Source organism: Bos mutus, chromosome 15, assembly GCF_027580195.1.
Source record: "Bos mutus isolate GX-2022 chromosome 15, NWIPB_WYAK_1.1, whole genome shotgun sequence".
Taxonomy (NCBI): Eukaryota; Metazoa; Chordata; class Mammalia; order Artiodactyla; family Bovidae; genus Bos; species Bos mutus.
Window position 1 is genome coordinate 62,024,070 of NC_091631.1, and position 16,116 is coordinate 62,040,185.

Below are 16,116 nucleotides of genomic sequence, written 5' to 3' on the forward strand. Positions count from 1 at the left end.
TGTCCAACTCCTAGCGACCCCATGGACTGCAGCCAACCAGGCCCCTCCGTCCATGGGATTTTCCAGGCAAGAGTACTGGAATGGGTTGCCATTGCCTTCTCTGAGTTTCAGTTTAGGAAGAAGAAAAAAATTCTAGAAATGAGTGGTGATGGTTGCTCAACAATGAATATTCTTAATACCACTGATTTGTATACATTAAAATGGTTAAAACAGTAAATTTTATGTTATGCATATCTTATCATTAAAAAATACTTATACTGAGGTCTTAGCCAATATAAGGTGAAAAAAGAAATCAGGCCACATGGCTCAGTAAAACTCTCTATTACTTGCAGATGACATGACTGTCTAAACAGAAAATTCCCCAGAATGAACAAAAGAGGTGTTAGACCTAATAAGTGAGTGATTTTAGCAAGGTTCCCGATCAATATGGTATTTCTGAACAATATGGAAAAGAAAATGTTTTTAAAAGACAGTAAACTTTACCAACTACAGCAGTATAAATCTAACAAAACTATACAAATTCTGCATATGCTGATAAATCAAAAATGACCTAAATAAATGGAGAGATATATCATGCTCATGGACTGGAAGAGTCTATGTTGTTTAGATGTCTGTCTCTCCTAAATTGTTCAACAGGGTCAAAACAATCCAAATAAAACTGCTGCAGAACTTTTTGTAGAAGTTAACATGCTGATTCCAAAATATATAGAGAAATGTTGGTTTAGTCTTAGGCCATCTTCTCATCTCATATTAAGCTCTCTACCTAGACAATTTCATCCATAACAATGGTTTCAATAGCCACCTCTACCAAACACATTTTGAATGTAAACACCTCTTGAGCAGAGTTTCATTGAGTGAAGTCACTCAGTTGTGTCCAACTCTTTGCGACCCCACTAACTGTAGCCTACCAGATTCTTCCATCCATAGGATTTTTCAGGCAAGAATACTGGAGTGGGTTGCCATTTCCTTCTCCAGGAGATCTTCCAGACCCAGGGATTGAACCCGGATCTCCTGCATTGTAGGCAGACGCTTTACCAAGCCACCAGGGAAGTCCAATTAGAGAAGTAAATTTCAGAGAAGGTAACTAACTAGAAAAATTCAACAAAAAGACTGATTATTGTAAGTGGAGGTAGTTTCCTTAAAAATACAGAGAATTTCAGAGAACGTGCCAGATGATGGAATCATTATACAGAGACTAGAGGAATGACTGTCTATTTTTCAGAGAGACCCATTGTTACAAGTAATAATTAAAATGTACAAAATCCTAAATATTTAGGCTGAACTATTTTGGTGACAGATGTGTTGGAGTATCCTAGACATCACTGGCCTATTCTCCAAAGGCTGCTTCTAGGCTTTCTGAGGCCCTGTTTGAGACACAACTTCCTTTGTGTTCAGAAAAACAGCAAAGGCCCCAGATAGACAAGAAATTAACCAATAGCTGAGAAAACCTTTATTCATGTAGGAACAGTAGAATACAGCTCAGGGCACCGATTAGGTCATGGTTTTACAGTCCACAAACATCTTATCTTGAAATGATAAACTGACAGTAACAAAATATAGATAAATGTCTATTAAATTATCACAACTTATCTTGAATACTTCTCAATGAAAAATACTGAGTTTCTAAATTTTCAGAGGCAGCTATATTAGAAGACTTTGACAGCTGGCTTAAAGTCACCTCGTTAAAGCCAAATACCATTCCCACCCACTAAGCCCACCCAGAGCCAGAAATACTCTACCTCTGAAATCAATAAACTCAAAAATTTCAGTCTCTGACCAAATTTCCTTTGTGGTCACTTAGTACTTCTCACCTAGAAACTAAACAATTCCTCGCTGGCATCCATCCCACTCTACTTACCTTCTAAGTCATTGACTCCTATATATTCTATTATAGTAGTTTTTGATAAAGAATCCACCTGCAATGCAGGAGACCTGGGTTCAATCCCTCAGTTGGGAAGATCCTCTGGAGGAGGGCATGGAAACCCACTCCAGTGTTCTTGCCTGGAGAATCCCCATGGACAGAGGAGCCTGGAGGGCTACAGTCCATGGGGTCGCAAAGAGTCGGACACAACCGAGTGACTAAGCACAGCACAGCACCTTACCAGTAACCTGCTAACTTCCTAATCCAATTGATACTTCTGTGTCTTACTACCTCTACAACACTTGAAACACACCTCTTCCAACTTGAAACTCTCTTGCTTTCCCTTTTATGACACCTCTCTCTGTTTTCTTCTTTCTACTCTATGAATCATTGTTGAGTTTAGGTGTTACTGATCTGTGAACTCACTTCCTTCTAACTTTTGGTTTACTTTGTTTTTTTCTGTCATTGGACTGCCAAGCCTTTGAGGAGAGATATGGCATCTTTCAATTCTGCAATTTAAGTTCTGATAGCAGGCACCAAATACATTATTAGTGATAATAATTTAGGAAGTAAATAATACATAAAAACTGTTAAAATCTATAACCATTTAATTTTACCAAGGTACTGTTAAACTGTGAGGTCATTTGGGAGATATATATAGTCTCTCAATGCTCTTTTGGCAAAATTTCATTTCACAAGGAAAAAATCACAAGCAATAAACTTCAAAACATACCCAGCCACTGTTGCTGAGATATTTCACACCAGTATTTCCTCACTGAAAGAATGTCCTTCAGCAATATATTGCTACAATCAGCTCCATAAATAGCACCACTGGATGAATCTTTCACTGTATCCATGATATAATTCAACAGTTCTTGACATTTCAGCCTGGGTGCTCCTATTTAAAAATAAACAAGCAGAAACATTAATCTCAAGAAAAATATGTTAAGGATGCTTGAAACAGCAACTGTATGAACCTCTTTCTCATAAAAGAGTGATCAGAAAATTACGGCCCTTCGGGCAAAATTCAGCCAATCATCTGTTTTTGAAAACAAAATTTTATTAGACCACAGACATATCTATTAACTTACATATTGTTTATGGCTACTTTCATGCTAAAATGGCAAAGCTGAGTAGTTGAGACAGGGACTATATAGCCTGCAAAAGTCAAAAACATTTATATCTGGTCCCTTTACCAATCTGCTGACAAATCTGCAGGATTATATAACAAAAACAATCATTCACTCTATCCTTAATAATTCACAATTTCTGACATTAGACCTAAAATGATTCAAAGTTTCTCGGTGTTTTTAATAAAAATATGAATATATTAGAATAAGATATTAAGGAGACTATTATTTACTTTGAAAAGAAAATTATTTTCAAGTCCTATAATAGCATTTATTGCATACTAATATATAAGGCTATAATTTTTAGTTTTGTTTATTAGAGGTCCTGAAAGTTTTATATATATATATGTATATATATATATACACATAAATACATTATATATATATATATATATATACATATATATATAAAATGGATATATTCTTAAAGGTAACAACATACATTTAAAAATTACTTAGTTACTTTTGTTACAGTAAATCATGCTGGTGTCACAGTTGAAATTTTTCATATTTCACTACTAACAACCTTAAAATTGCATATATATATTTTGCTGTAAGCTATGAGCAAGTCATTATGTACATCGGAATATATACTAGTTTAGAGTTTTTTGTGATAAGACTAGTTGTATTCAGTATAGAAGTATGATAAATAAAAATACACTGATACAACTAAAAAAATCATTGCTCCTTGGCCTTTTGCCTAAAATATTACTTTTACTAATGACTTGCATTATAATTTTAGAAATCTGGCTAATGATGAAATGTACAATCACAATATCCTCTGCTGTAACAACCTGTGCATTTCTCTCTTATAGTATTTGTAATATTTTCTTAACTATAACTTCTGTCATAGTTGAACAATATTTGCTTACTGGTTCCTTTCCAGATACCTCTTTTTTTCTCATCTCTGTTTCTTTCATCAAACCTTAGATGTTAAGCAAGTCTGGCAAGATTTAGACATGTGTTAAATTCCCATTAACCCTCAAACTGTTTGAAAAAAAATTTAAGAAGTGAGATAACATGATAGTAGCAGCCTGGTCTTGCTCTGAAATTAACAATGTTTAAGTTACAAAGTAAAACTCCAAAGAAAAAAGTCTTAAATAAAAATATACTTTAAAATGTGATCCCCATTGCTAATTTTGCAATAGAAGGGTTTTTTTCACTTTAAAGCAAAATTCTAAGCTGCATACTTTTCTGATGGGCTACGAATGAGCTACAAGTATCTTTCATTCAATCATAAACTCTGTAAGACCATATTAAGATCTATTAAGAGCCCAGCAGTAGTAGCCAAGAACACAGATTTTAATAGATACAGAGCAAAAGCAGGTGCAAAAACATTTCAGTGTGGTTTTCTTTTGTCTATGGCTGGAGTCTCTTCTCAGGACTTGGAGCTATTCACATGAAATGGCATCTCAGAGGAGACAGAAAACTAAATTTTTGCTAAAGCCATTGTCTTTAGACTAAACTTGCATCCTATCGTTCTGAAGTATCAATTACTAACAATTCTATATCCTTCTACTTAATAACGTTTACCCATATTCGGCTTTTCTGATTCTTAAACTAAACTTGGCATCACAAAGCCACTTTCTGAAGAGTAAACAATTTGAGTCCAAGTTCCTAAACAAATATTTCTGCTTCTAGCTTTTCAGCACTGTATGACAACCATTTCCTTATAGAAAGCAATTTCTGCATCCTGGTTCAAAAATATTAGCTTTTCAAAACATCAACCGTGTAAGTATAAAATGGGAGCTATGCGGCTCATCAGGAGCAAGAAAGAACTTGTCTTTTGTTTTTTATTTATTTATAATAAGCACGGTGCTGGTTGAGTATGGGTTCTGACTGCCAAGAAAGCTAATTGATCTTAGAATGAATTAGTTAAAGTATAGAATAAAAGATATCCAAGCCCTGTTCCACTCCATACCAATCAGAATATGCCTATAAGACTGAGTCCCACACATTTTAAGAGAGAGAATAAAACTGAAGAATATTTACAAAAGTGACACAAAAGTAGGCCATACTGAGCTAAAGGAAGTAGGTTGTTTAGCTTATAGAAGAGGACCCAGGATATATCATGTCTAACTTCAATTATCTCAAAGGACATCATATTAAAAAGATTAGTATTTTTCTGTATTATCTCAGAAAATAGAAGCAGTAACAAACAGACAAGTTTTCCCTACTATGAGAACTACTCAAAGATAGAAAACAAAGTCTCAAAGGTATGTTTAATCATTGAGACTATCTAAGTGCCAGGGATATATAGATGGGATTCAAGAAAAATGGGTAGATGAAATAATTTTTTTTTCCAAGCTCTAACGAGTAGATTCCTGCCATGTAAAGTCCATAATTAAGGTCCTGTTTCAGTAGCCTCTGGAAACTCATTTCTAAACTGCAGGTGATACAGAAAAAAAGGAGGATGTATTCTGTCTGCCAGCGGAAGCAGAGGCAATGGAGATTGCATTCCAGACCCAGCGGCCGCCAGCAGCCTAGACACCTGCATATGACAAAGGTATGGGGATCCAGGAGGAGCTGAGAAGTGCATTAAGTGTTCAGATTTGAAAGGCATCAAACCATCCCTCCAGCTACAAAAGCACCTTTGAAAACCATGACATTATGTTTAGAGTAAAACAAAAAAAATGTTGTTTAGTCACTCAGTCATATCCAGCTCTTCATGACCCCATGGACTGTAGATGGCCAGGCTCTTCTGTCCATGGGATTTCCCCAGCAAGAATACTGGAGTGGGTTGCCATTTCCTTCTCCAGAAATACTATCTTTTAATTCTTTCAACCCTGAGATTCTATCATTCTATGCTTATATAACAGGCTTCCCCTGGGACTCAGCTGGTAAAGAATCCACTGCAATGAGGGAGTCGTGGGTTCAATCCCTGGGTTGGGAAGACCTCCTGGAGAAGGGAAGGGCTATCTACTCCAGTATTCTGGCCTGCAGAATATTGTATAGTCCATGGGGTTGCAAAGAGTTAGACATGACTGAGCGACTTTCACTTTCACTTTTTCACTATGCTTGTATAAATTCCTCCAAATATTTGAAGCTATAATATTAAAAATCATTATATGTACTAGAAATCAGAGTTAGTACTCAACTTTTATCTCACCATATTCAGACCAAACTCATGAAACAATAACCCATTAAGCTAAGTAACAGCACTTACTTTTATTTGCACATTTGATGAAGTCCTTGACCAAGCTACTGATTTCTTGCATCTTTTTCTGCCTAGTGGCTTGTGTCGAGGCTGATACATTTTGTCTTGCTGTTCTCAGATATTCTGTTTCTTTCTGAATATATTTCTGTAAAAACCTTCAAAAAAATGAAATGGAATTCCAGAAACTTGTTAAATACTAACATTATTTTTTAATAGTTTCAAAGTGTTCTTCATGCCATCATAAAGAGCTTTTAAACCACACTTCTTCAAACAAGGTACACTAACCAAAACAATTACATTTCCAAGGCCAAGCCCTCAACACCAATTTAAAGTCTGGTCTACAAAGTTCTTAATCTATTAACTTCCATGATTTTCTACTGTTTTCCTGCTTGCTTTCTCATTTATCATCAAAAGCTTGCAATACAATTAAGAGCTCTCAATTCTTTCTCACCTCTTTCTGCTATTTAGTGCATGACATGTATGTGTGTGTGTGTGTGTGTGTGTATTACATGACCTACTATTAGGGAAATTAAAATGGAGGAAGTCTTCTCCAAATTCAGAAGCAACCGAGTAGGCCTGTCACCTGCTTCTGATCTGCCTGGACACTGCCTGGATTTCACACCTGCCTGCAAGCATAGCAAGTCAGGGGGCACTTGAGATAAGAAAGGAATGGATCTTGGAATCTCTTAAGCCCCTGAGGACCTGGCCAGTCCCCCAGGGTCTAAAACGTCTTAATGACTCACAAGGTGAAACCACATTGTAAAAACTAAATCAGAGCTTCATTTGTGCATGTAAACTGAAGATGATATCAGTTAGTGGCCTGGGATTATAAATGACAGCCCCTAAAATAGCAACTTGAAGTCTCACCCTTGGGGTGGATGTACAGCCCAGGACCTTTTCCCAATTGGGACTCCAGATTGCTGTTAACAAGGGACTTCCCAGCACTGTTTAAGTCTGAATGTCGGTTGGCCCAATTTGGTGATGTATGTGCTGTTACTCTTCTCTATTGTTTCTATTTCTGTTCTTTTAATAACTGCAAGGAGATCCAACCAGTCCATCCTAAAGGAAATCAGTCCTGGGTGTTCACTGGAAGGACTGATGTTGAAGGTGAAACTCCAATATTTTGGCCACCTGATGCAAAGAGCTGACTCATTTGAAAAGACCCTTATGCTGGGAAAGATTGAGGGCAGGAAGAGAAGGGGACAACAGAGGATGAGATGGTTAGATGGCATCACCAATTCAATGGACATGAGTTTGGGTAAACTCTGGAAGTTGGTGATAGACAGGGAGGCCTGGTGTGCTGTGGTTCATGGGGTTGCAAAGAGTCGGACATAACTGAGCTACTAAACTGAACTGAAATTAAGTTAAATAATCATCTATTAAAAGTTGAACTTATTGATTTGTAACAAGTGATTTCTTTTGTTAACAAATCCTTTGAACCTAAAACAAAAGTAAAACTTTCAGCAAAATAGGAACCTCCTTCCTAAAGAGTTGGTAAGGTTTCTAGCCCTAATTTAAATGAAGTCTGCCTATAAGATATTCATGATTAGCTAGAAGTGTTAGGTACACAGATGGCCTACATGATCCGCTAATGCAAAATATTCATCTTTAGATAATAACGGTATTTGTAGTAGGCTTTTCTGGGGACTCAGTAGAAAAGAATCTGCCTGCAAATGCAGGAGATGTGGATTCAAAACCTGGGTCAGGAAGATCCCCTGCAGAGGAAATGGCAACCCACTCCAGTATACTTGCCTAGGAAATCCCACGGACAGAGGAGCCTGGTGGGCTAGACTCCATGGGGTCACAAAAGAGACAGGAATAAGTGACAAAAACAACAAAAATTATTTGTGGCATCTGAAATAAAGTAAGGAACCACAGGAAAAGAAGTGTGTATTTTTCATGTTATCCACAATGAAATCCTCAATGGTATGTCTAGTGTCAAATAAAAACTAAAAAATAAAATAGATTATCTATTCTAAACACTCAAGAATGAATATATACTCATATTTCACTAGACTGAAAATGTTCTTTCAAGTTTATCAGTATTCTACGTTACTTTAAAATACTTTATCTTTCCCAAGTCTTACCACCTATTTCTAGTTATGAATGGATTTCATAACTGAAAATTATGCCTTTATATAAAAGCATCAATTCTGTTTGCCACTCCAGTCAAGTAATGAATTGTGTCTTTCCAAAGCATGAGTTTTGTTTGTTAACTGAAATCATATGGAATTTTTCTAAAATTCCTTTTTACTTTTTTATTATGTTTATATATGGCAGTTACTTAGAGCAATATTTAAAGATGTCAAAGTTATAAAGGACTTAATATAACTTAATTTTATTCTATAATTTGAAATAAAGTCTTATAAAAAAAGTGATATGAAAGAAATTCTCATCTTGAGTGAGATATGTCAAAGACATTTTATTGAACAAATAATTCAAAAATCTTAACTTTTTTATATGAACATCCTTTAAAAATTATGTTTCAGATAAATATCGAGCATCAATTTCCTATGCAAGGCACAACGATATACAAGGAGCAAAGATAAGTTGACCTCTATACACACAAAAATATCACAACAGAAATAAAAAGGAAAGAGAAAAGTAAGACAGAAAAAAAAAATTAGAATCGAATACCTAAAAACAGCATCCCAATTCAAATATTTCCCTTGTTTGGAATCTGAATGGTGATCTAAATGTCGAACAGTTTCAGGATCCTGAATCAGGCGCTTAAATTTCTCAATCTCTCTCTGAAAATGAAAAAGAACAAAATAATGAGTTACCAATCACACATTCATTTCAAAGAAAGATTAAATTTAAGTAATTTACTACCCTTCGCTCTGTAGCTTTATCAAGTTCTAGTTGACGGCAGCAAATAAGCAGATCATTAAGTGCTAGACTCATGATTCAGAATTTCAGAAAACGTATCTGTAAAAAAATACATATATATGTAAAATTATTTGATTGTGGTATTATATAGTTAGATCTAACTATAACTAGAGGCATATTACAAAGCATAATGATTTTTCTTAATATTTCCATATTTAATGATTTTCTTAGAATATATCAAAACAAAGCCTTAACATGCAAATGTATTGAAGCTGCAATAGGATAAAAATAAGAAATGTATAATTTACTTTATTGTTTTGAGACCTCTTCTAAGAAACATGACATTTATATTAAAATATAAAAGATGAATAAAGAAAACTGTCAGGCAAAGAATAAGGAAAAGAGCACTTGAGGATTTAACATTGACTGAACTATTCAAAAGCACCCTTTTTTATAGATAGTGACTTGCCATTTTCCTGAACCAAAACCTTAAATTGTGTTTTCGAATTGATATGTTAAGAGGTTCTCAGAGCTAGCACTTACATCTCAACTGGATTTATGGTTCTCATTTAATACATAAAAATAGAGGGAAATGATACTATTGTTATACAAGGAAATGAAGGAAATTACATGCTCTAGTGACAGCTTTGTAAATGTCAAAGGTCAACTATAGCTTACTCTATACCTTAATGCCATTGCAGTAGACTTCCTTTCAGATTTTTTGATACACTCAAACCTTTCTTTGATAAACTTAAAAAATAATCTTTCAAGAAAAGCACTGTTTTAGTATTTCTGAGCCTTTTTACAAAGAAGCTTCATTATTAGTAGAAATGTTTATAAACAAAAAAAGCAATGTCCCTATGTCTGTCTATTATACCTACACTACATATACATCTCAAGAGGAAAAAAGGAGGGCTGAGTCCTTTCCCCATCTTTTCACGTTTAAGTTCTACTCAATCTTTCAAGATCAAGCATATTTTTCTCCCCCTGCAATACCTCACAGAATCTTAAAATTGGGAGGAATTGAGAGACCATGTCCAAACTTCCTATAAAGGAAGAAATTTCTCGAACAAAATTACTACTGTCTCTTTAGACACTCAGAACTACCTCTATTGGCAGATAGCTCTAGTTGTCTTCTCCATTTATATTCAACAGTTGTTTTGATTCCTTTACCCCTCCTTTACAGTTACAGTAATAAATGAGTTATTACAACCTCCTTTCAGTTCAGTTCAGCTCAGTCTCAGTCATGTCCAACACTCTGCGACCCCATAGACTGTAGCACACCAGGCCTCCCTGATCATCACCAACTCCCGGAGCTTGCTCAAACTCATGTCCATCGAATTGGTGATACCATCCAACCATATCATCCTCTTTTACAACTTCCTTTACTGTGCTGTATAATATAGGCTGTTGATTACTTGATAGCCATTTTCATTTGACTGTATACTTCTTGAAGACAAGAACTGTTGCTTTCATTTTTCTGTTATAGTTTTATCAAGAACTCTCTCTTCTTGCTCAATCTTAGTTTAACCCCTTTTGAGTCAATAATGAAAATAAAATTGGGATTCTAACCAATGAAATGGTTTTTCCAGTGGTCATGTATGGATGTGAGAGTTGGACTGTGAAGAAAGCTGAGCGCCAAAGAATTGATGCTTTTGAACTGTGGTGTTGGAGAAGACTCTTGAGAGTCCCTTGGACTGCAAGGAGATCCAACCAGTCCATCCTAAAGGAGACCAGTCCTGGGTGTTCATTGGAAGGACTGATGCTGAGGCTGAAACTCCAATACTTTGATTACCTCATGTGAAGAGTTGACTCACTGGAAAAGACCCTGATGCTAGGAGGAATTGGGGGCAGGAGGAGAAGGGGACGACAGAGGATGAGATGGTTGGATGGCATCACCAACTTGATGTATATGAGTTTGGGTGAACTCTGGGAGTTGGTGATGGACAGGGAGGCCTGGCGTGCTACGATTCATGTGGTTGCAAAGAGTCGGACACGACTTAGCGACTGAATTGAACTGAACCAATGAAAACACCTTAGCAACATCCAAAGAACCATACAGGCAGGTACCTATATTGCTAATATGTTATTTGTAATATGAAAAAAATACATGCTTACTCAACATGTGACACTTTCAAGACATGGTAGCTCTAAAGTGTTTTTTTTAAGCTGTGTTGACTTTGCTTCTCCCTATCCATCTCTCAAAGATTGATTATTTTCAAGAAAACAAAATAGTTCAGTATTATCTATATAAATAGGAAATGTTCCTTCACTGATACAAGCAACAATATTTACTTGGCAACTACTGTGTTCAAGGCACTAAGCTAGGGGTAGAAACTTAAAGAACAAATCCTACCTTCATGGAGTCATAACTAGTTGGGGAGAGTAACAATAAACTAGTACACTGATAAGTCAATGCATAATTCCAAATTGTGACATATGCCTCAAAGGAAGCAAATACTATTTACGGCCACCAGATGAAAAGATCCAGCTCACTGAAAAAGACCCTGATGGTGGGATGAGGGCAAGAAGAGAAGGGGACAACAAGGATGAGATAAATTGGATGGCACCACAGACTCAACAGACATGAGTTTGAGCAAATCTAGAGATAGTGAGGCAATGGCACCCCACTCCAGTACTCTTGCCTGGAAAATCCCATGGACAGAGGAGCCTGGTAGGCTACAGTCCATGGGGTCACTAAGAGTTGGGCACGAGTGAGCGACTTCCCTTTCACTTTTCACTTTCCTGCACTGGAGAAGGAAATGGCAACCCACTCCAGTGTTCTTGCCTGGAGAATCCCAGGGACAGAGGAGCCTAGTGGGCTGCTGTCTATGGGGTCGCACAGAGTTGGACACGACTGAAGCGACTTAGCAGCAGCAGCAGCAGAGATAGTGAAGGACAGGGAAGCCTGGCGTGCTGCAGTTTATGAGGTCGCAAAGAATCAGACATGACTTAATGACCGAAAAACAACAAAAAAATAAGTAAAATTTACCTTTTATAAACTACCAAAGAAAATGTATCAGAGGAGCTTACAATAAAGCCAAGATCTGTATGAACTGATGCCAATCACAGAAAGAGTTAAGAGAACCAACATCTTAGAGAAGGAGACTAGCCTAGCCAAAGGTTCCTAAGATGGAAAAGGCAGAGAATGTTGGAGGAACTTAAGATAACTAGAGGAACTAGAGTAGTTAGCTAGAGTAAGAGCATCACTAGATAGAGTTTAATTCAATTAATATATTAATCCACAACAATTTAGGTTCCAGTCCCAACATGCAACTGGTATGGATACATATTTCTTAAGTAATAGCTTCTGAATTGGCAAATCCATTGTCCTTTGCTGATCTCAACCAAGTTGATCCCTTTGCATAATTTGACAATGATGTTTATAACTGATCTTCCTGGATCTAATTCTGCCCTTGGCATGCCATTCTCATCTTAATGGTAAAAGTGTGGGCTCTGTGGTCAGACTGTACTAATTCATATCCTGGTCCTGCCACTTAAAAGCTGCATAACCTTGTTGTTGTTCAGTTGCTCAGTTGTGTCCGACTCTTTGCGACCCCAGGGACTGCAGCACAACAGCCTTCCCTGTCCTTCACCATCTCCCAGAGCTTGCTCAAACTCATGTCCATTGAGTTGGTAATGCCATCCAACCATCTTGTGCTCTTTCATCCCCTTCTCCTCCTGCCTTCAATCTTTCCCAGCATCATAGTCTTTTCTAATGAATCAGCTCTTCGCATCACATGGCCAAAGGATTGGAGCTTCAGCATCTGTCCTTCCAATGAATATTCAGGGTTGATTTCCTTTAGGATGGACTGGTTGGATCTCCTTGCAGTGCAAGGGATTCTCAAGAGTCTTCTCCAACACCACAGTTCAAAAGCATCAATTTTTCAGTGCTCAGCCTTCTTTATAGTCCAACTCTCACATCCATATATGATTACTGGAAAAACCATAGCTTTGACTATACAGACCTTTGTCAGCCAAGTAATGTCTCTTTTTAATACACTGTCTAGGTTGGTCATAGCCTTTCGTCCAAGGAGCAAGCATCTTTTAATTTCATGGCTCTGTAGTCACCATCTGTAGTGATTCTGGAGCCCAAGAAAATAAAGTCTGTCACTGTTTCCATTGTTTCCCCATCTATTTGCCTTTACATGCACTTTACTTTCTGTCTGGAAGGCTCCCACTGCTCACTGCATCCCAGTAGCTGCCACCTAGATGGGTGAAGGTCTCTCCTTTTGACTCCTTTCTGAGGATTAGGCCAACCAACATTGTGTGGGCACAGGCCAGGTTGTGTGGGCACAGGCCAGGCACTTAAAAGCCACTATGGTGTCTGCCACATGAAGATACCCATGTGAGGATAAGGGAGTCATGGAATGAATCACACCACAAGGGCATCTACCCCCTAGCAAGACAACTTCCATGCTTCATGTTAGGCACATAGTGGTTGAATCAAAACATAAAGCCCATCGTCCGCTGGCCACCGCCTCCCCAATAGGATTGTAAGCTGGATTCCTCAGCCTATCTTCCCTGTCACTTTCATTTCTTTCCTTTTTAGTCCAGATTGATTTACAGGAGTCTAGGTGTTGCCTCTGAGCCATTCTAAGAGTGCCCTCCACACTTCAGGGAAATGCCAAATGGTGAGTCAACCATGGTCGCTCCCGAGAATCTCTTTCTCTGCCTGGGTCACACGGTACCTTAGCTGAACCGTTCTCAGGGGTCACCTCTCACTGCCCGATGCACCTGTTGAGACGGTCAACCATTTTGTGCCATCAGTCGCACGGAGAGATCACTGGAACAAAAGAGACGCCTTTCTGTCAGCTGGTGACTCTCAGTACCCCCATTCTATGGCATGCAGGCTAACAGTGGGTTCTGGTACGTCCTGGGAGCCTCTGTCTCAGACTCACTCCTTGGCTACATTCTCTGGAACTGGAAAAATTTGACCCTGCAAAAGGCCTAGACCCAATACAAACTGGGGGAACAAAAAAAATATCCTCTGAATGAAACACTAGATTGTAGCAGAATCCTTCAACTTGATCTCTTTTGCCAAAATCAGGGAAAGGACTCAGAGTTTCCTTATGTTCAGTCCTTCATGGCCCTTAGAATCTGGATTTGAGGGACTCATGCTACATGTGTGTTTCTGTTGCCTCCCTATCCCATCCCCCTCTGCCTCCTTCTCCATCAGATTTCCTAGACAACCCCTACTCGACCTTTCCTATCCCCATTTGATATCTATTGTTGGAGACTAGGAAAGGATTCTGAGGTTCCCTTTGGTCCAGGTCTTTCTCCTATATCCAAAAGCTTGAGGGATCAAAAACTCTCCTGAACATTCTAGAGAATTCCCTTCTAGCTACTCCTGTCTCTCAGGGTGGGGAGGGACCAAGCTTCCTTCCCTACCCTTGCAAATTCCCTTACTCCTTCAGATTCTTCTGATCAAACAAGACCCCACTTCTCCCAGACAGGCAATCCAATATTTTCATCAGCTGTCTGTCTCTGACATGAGAGTCAATTTGAGCACTATTTGGTCTATATTTTAGTTATAAAACTATCATTGCAGAAAGGAAAGATGACTTTTTGACACGGATGGCTGTATATTGTTTAGACCCTGGAGAAAACTGGTTAAAATGAAATTTTTTTCTTGGAAACTTGCAAAAACAGTTCTTTTTGGATATGCAATTAAAAACAACTAGCTTGTTAAAAAGGCCTGCCTAGGGAAAACTTGATGTTAACCCTTGCCAGGTCTTTGAAATACACAGCCTACTTTGCCTGAGACCTCAGCCTTGGTCAAATTAGAACTTCAAGCCAAGAAAAAAAAAGTGTCAAAGAGACATTTTAAATCTCAACTGGAAAACTATGAGATCTCTATCTGTCCATCTGGACTTATGTATTTCTCAGTGTGTATATTTTTCGATAATACTGAAGTTAAGATATAAATGAGCTCTAATTTAACTGGCCTAAAGAAAAGTAATTGCTTACAAATCAAACAATTCTAAATACAAGAGAAACTTAACTGAATGAATCTGACGTTCACGTGAGCTGGGAAATATTCAATATTAAGTATCTAGTATTAATGTTTGTTTGCTAATCTAATATAGACATGTCAAGTCATTAACATTAAGAATAATGTTTTCATTGTGCCTAGGTTTAACATGTTAAATAGTTATATTGTATATCTGTTACATGTTTGTCAATGAGGAAAATATCTCGAGTAAAGAAACTTCTAAAAAATAATATGCAAATGATATGAGCTTTTAGATAAACTCTATTAGGAATAAATATACTTTAGAAATGTCTGTCTAAAATAATCTCTCCAGATTTTGGTAACCTGAATGTCTACAGTTGTGCTAAACTAAGTGACAGAAGTTTATTGAATACCTAGGTCACTTCCAAATAAGATTCTGAAATATTCATCACTGAATGCTAACTTCCTTTTACAGAGAAACTAAAGAGATTTGGGACTATTCATAAATATGTTTGGTGCTACTCTGAGATATTTTCTATAAGAAAGCAAAGGTTTTTTTAGAAATTATGCTCACCAATCTACAGAATGCTAATATAAAGGTCAGTTCTTGGTTGCTTAAGCAAAGTAGGCTGAATGTTTTTAATAAAGAAGGTATGAGGAATGAAATTGCATTTTATGAAGGGAAAAGGAAGTAAGTCTGACTTACAGGTGGTTGCTTCAGGATGGGAGAACAAAGTAATGGGTACAGAAAGTGATAAGAAGTTTTGTGGAAAGTGGACCCTGAGAAAAGTTTTGTGCATGGTTAGGACTAAGTTTAAAATAAATTTAATTTGCTTTTAAATGAATTTAAATGCTGGTGCAAAAACTTAAATTTGGCCTTTCTCTCTGTTAAGAGGACATACTTTCTTCAGAAAGTATGTCCTACTTCCAATAATAAATTTAAGTTTCTTTACCTCTTAATTGATCTGTTTTATATTTGCCTTTGAAATCCTTTTTGCTACTTTGGCTAAGTGAATAACTATTGTTTCACAGTGACCAATATGAGCCTATCTGACTGTTATAAACCCTTTTGATATTTATTGACAAAACTTTCCAAATGATTTGACTTTTAGCTAACTTTAGGATGCTTCAGAGGGCCCGTGAGATGTTCCAAAAAGAGATACTAAATTACTTGGGTTCATTT

General features: G+C 37.2%; 1 protein-coding gene across 11 annotated transcripts in view; it reads right to left on the reverse strand.

Annotated features, from left to right (window-relative positions):
• Window positions 1-16,116, reverse strand: part of ATM (ATM serine/threonine kinase) — a 149,539-nt gene that overhangs the window by 129,688 nt on the left and 3,735 nt on the right. For 10 of the 11 annotated variants that reach the window (XR_011467070.1, XM_070384262.1, XM_070384263.1 and 7 more), the window contains exons 3-7: window positions 13,669-13,763; window positions 8,981-9,076; window positions 8,786-8,898; window positions 6,158-6,303; window positions 2,595-2,759 (exon numbers count right to left, since the gene is read on the reverse strand). Coding sequence is in view for 10 of the 11 variants with exons in the window: in XM_070384262.1 (XP_070240363.1) it covers window positions 2,595-2,759; window positions 6,158-6,303; window positions 8,786-8,898; window positions 8,981-9,052 (496 nt within the window). In the remaining variant the exon portion in view is untranslated. The remainder of the gene's footprint in view (window positions 1-2,594; window positions 2,760-6,157; window positions 6,304-8,785; window positions 8,899-8,980; window positions 9,077-13,668; window positions 13,764-16,116) is intronic. The other variant, XM_070384265.1, reaches the window with a different exon arrangement.